A 2,969-nucleotide genomic window follows, 5' to 3' on the forward strand; every position below is an offset into this window, starting at 1 on the left:
CGTCAAGCAACGCACGGTACCCCCCAAGAGCGTGTGCCTGTCACCAGATGCTGTGCACAGCGCCAGAGATGAGTGACTATGTGCACGGCATCCGCCCAGAGCGTGTGCCCATCACCAGATGCTGTACACGTCACCGCGGTGAGTGACTGGGCAGACGGTATCTGCCCAGAGCATGTGCGTGTTGGCCACTAATCCAGACCACAGCGCTGTGGCGAGTCGGTTCATAGTGTCCGCCCAGAGCGTGTGCGTTCTTGTGGATGCATGTGTACAGCATCCGGGCAAGTGAGTCAGTGCACAATATCCGCCCAGAGCGTGTACTCTCTCACACCGGTGCTAATGAGCACTTGTGGATGGAGCGGCGTCTAATTCGACCCCTGCCGACCCCTACTAGTCCTCATAACTGCATTCTTTCGTAGTTTACATATTGTACTACCGAGTTTAGGGTAGAACGCATAGTGTTCTGTGCTTGCGTAAACGTGTAATCGGCTAAGTTCCTAAGAACTCTAAAGCCGTCGCCTGTGCCTAACGTAGTGGTGGCCAGGTTTGCGTCATTTTGAATTAAAGCCCTTTGGAATTCCTGGGGTCATTGCCGATGGCAAGGACGGGATCCAGTGTCGAACCTCGGGTATATGAGAGGCCCGAGACGGTGCGCGAGAAGGTGCGCGAGACTGAACTGGAGTCGGGGTGTTGTGGAGAGACATTCTGGTTTATTTATTAGATACCAGTTTATGTTTTCAAAACTCAAGATAAACTCTCGATGTTGTTTGTGCGCAAAGAACATTTGTCGTAATATTTTAACAAAAGGAAAAAACTATTTATACACCTTTGTACCAGACGAAATCATCTGCTTCTTTACTGTAAGCTTTGAACCGCACCGGTATGGTGTAGTTCCCGTCTAACAGTGCTTTACAAATGTCATAAAAGTCTGTGTCTTCTGTGTGTACCTTTTTCAATCGCCTGCAAAGCCCGCTGATCCGCCTCCACTCCGTATTGCCCCATTCAACGATGTCGAGCTCTTTGTCTTCGACGACCTCCTTGATGTAGCTAAGCCCGTCTAAGAGCTTCAGTAAATCATGCACCTGCTCAATAGCAAGTGACCCTTTCCCGGCCTTAGCGAGTTCCTCCGCATCAACCAAATGGTCGTGCGTTGCGAAGAACCGCTTGTTGACGGCGACGAGAGTGGGGAGGAGTTCCTCGCAACGGCGAAGAATCCCCTTCTTCATGAATTTAAGCTTTTTAAGGCTTACTGAAGTCTCTTCGATCTCTTTAATCCACAGGAGGAAATTTTCCCCCTCGGACGCGAAGAGATCCGGGCATGAGCGTACAAGGTCATCATAAGCTTGACGCGTACCAATTTTCTTGGCTTCCGCTCGTCGTTGTTTGAGTAGATCGTCAGCAGCTTGCTGACGTCGTTGGGCTTCTTCCTTCGCCTCGTCGAGTAACTCGAGGCGACGTTCGAGTGCGAGCGGCTTGTGGGCGATGGGCTTGTTGGCGTACGGTTGGTACCGTTTTGCAGGTTTTCCGATGTTTTTGAATTTACGTTCATTTTCGGGAGAAAGTTGAATACGTTCCAAAAGAGGAACGCCCGAAGACTCGTTCTTTGCGACGACGAAGTTCTTGCTGGTGTACTTGGGCATACTAGAAGAACCCCAAGTTAATCAAAACCATCGTCTTGGCAGCCCTCTGCCTATTCCCTTTGGGAACAGCTTTAGGACTCACCTGAAGTGGTGGACGAGGTTTCTTTTGATAACTTCTTTTGGCAGTGTGCCTGGGTTCTCTATAATCCGAGGGTTTCCCCGGAAAGATGCCGTAAGTATCATACCAAAACTGCGCATTGGGTGACAACATCCTTATAGAGGTGAAAGGATCAGCACTTCTTCAACTTAAGTGCTGAGTGAGTAAAAAAGGGACATGAGTCCGATCTCTTCGTGTCGACGTCAGGGTAGTTTCTCTCACTACCGCTGGTGTAGCCGCTGGTGTGCAGCATGGAATCTCTCTACGGTTCCACCCGTAGAGCAAAGAGGAAACCTTCCTTTAGAAGGTTCTTTGGTCCAGAACACGAAAAGTGTCCACGTGACTTTCCCTGTCCACATGTCCGAAGACAAGTACTGGGTGAGCGACGTTTTATTCGGGGGTGTTAGGCCCGCGTCCTCAGTCACATGTTTCCACGCATGAGCGCTTCAACACTGCCGCTTACGTCTACGGCCCGACAATGTCCTTCCCGTGTGCCAGATGTCAGCACCTCAGAGTACGTGTACTTCTGAGCGGGTTGAAACAATACGATTACCGTTCATGACAACGGTGACATGTATGATCGAGTGAGTCGACGACTCCACCCAATCGTCTGTGTCTGGACAGACTCCAACACAGCCGGTCATCCTTGGAAGGGTGCCCCGGCCCGTCTGTACAAAGAGAAAAGAAACGTAGAGCATATGCTTTACGACCAAGCAGTAGACTCAACAAACTATCACAACTCCTATACTCACCTTACTGATAGACTTGAAGGGTAGGACTTGAAGTCGAGGGGTGTAAGTAGAGAGAGGTGCAGATACTAAGAATTAACGAAGTTGTTGAGTCTGAGGTCTTAAGCCTCAGACGACGCTCCTTATATACAAGTAATCTAAGACCCCTGACACTACGTAGGACCTATGGTACTCTACATTACTAAGTGCTCATGTGACTACTCGTGACTCGTTACTAATACACTACCATTATGTTTAGTAATACGAGGAATAATGACCGTTGGAGTATCTCCATTAGGCTAAGCTATCCACCAGGTGACATCATCCATGATGTCATGACATGTGACTGGTCTAGAACGAGTTCTGGACTTGTGGTTATCTTATCTACTGATCCCATCATATCTATATGATGATCTAGGTCCCGTGATATGCATGTGACCGTGTAGGTCACGTGATCGTGTTTAGCGCGATATGAGCGCTTAAGAATATAATAGGCGCTTGTATGGG

The 2,969-nt window shown here is 49.0% G+C and overlaps 1 protein-coding gene across 1 annotated transcript; it reads right to left on the reverse strand.

Annotated features, from left to right (window-relative positions):
- Positions 1-815: 815 nt before the first annotated feature.
- Positions 816-1,835, reverse strand: PHACADRAFT_202814 (uncharacterized protein; the record flags this gene model as incomplete). The annotated part of the gene is made up of 2 exons (XM_007402949.1): positions 816-1,638; positions 1,720-1,835. The coding sequence occupies 2 exons, from the start codon at positions 1,833-1,835 to the stop codon at positions 816-818; spliced, it is 939 nt and encodes a 312-aa protein (XP_007403011.1).
- Positions 1,836-2,969: the final 1,134 nt, after the last annotated feature.

The sequence above is a fragment of the Phanerochaete carnosa genome (genome assembly GCF_000300595.1).
Source record: "Phanerochaete carnosa HHB-10118-sp unplaced genomic scaffold PHACAscaffold_586, whole genome shotgun sequence".
In the NCBI taxonomy this organism is placed as follows: domain Eukaryota; kingdom Fungi; phylum Basidiomycota; class Agaricomycetes; order Polyporales; family Phanerochaetaceae; genus Phanerochaete; species Phanerochaete carnosa.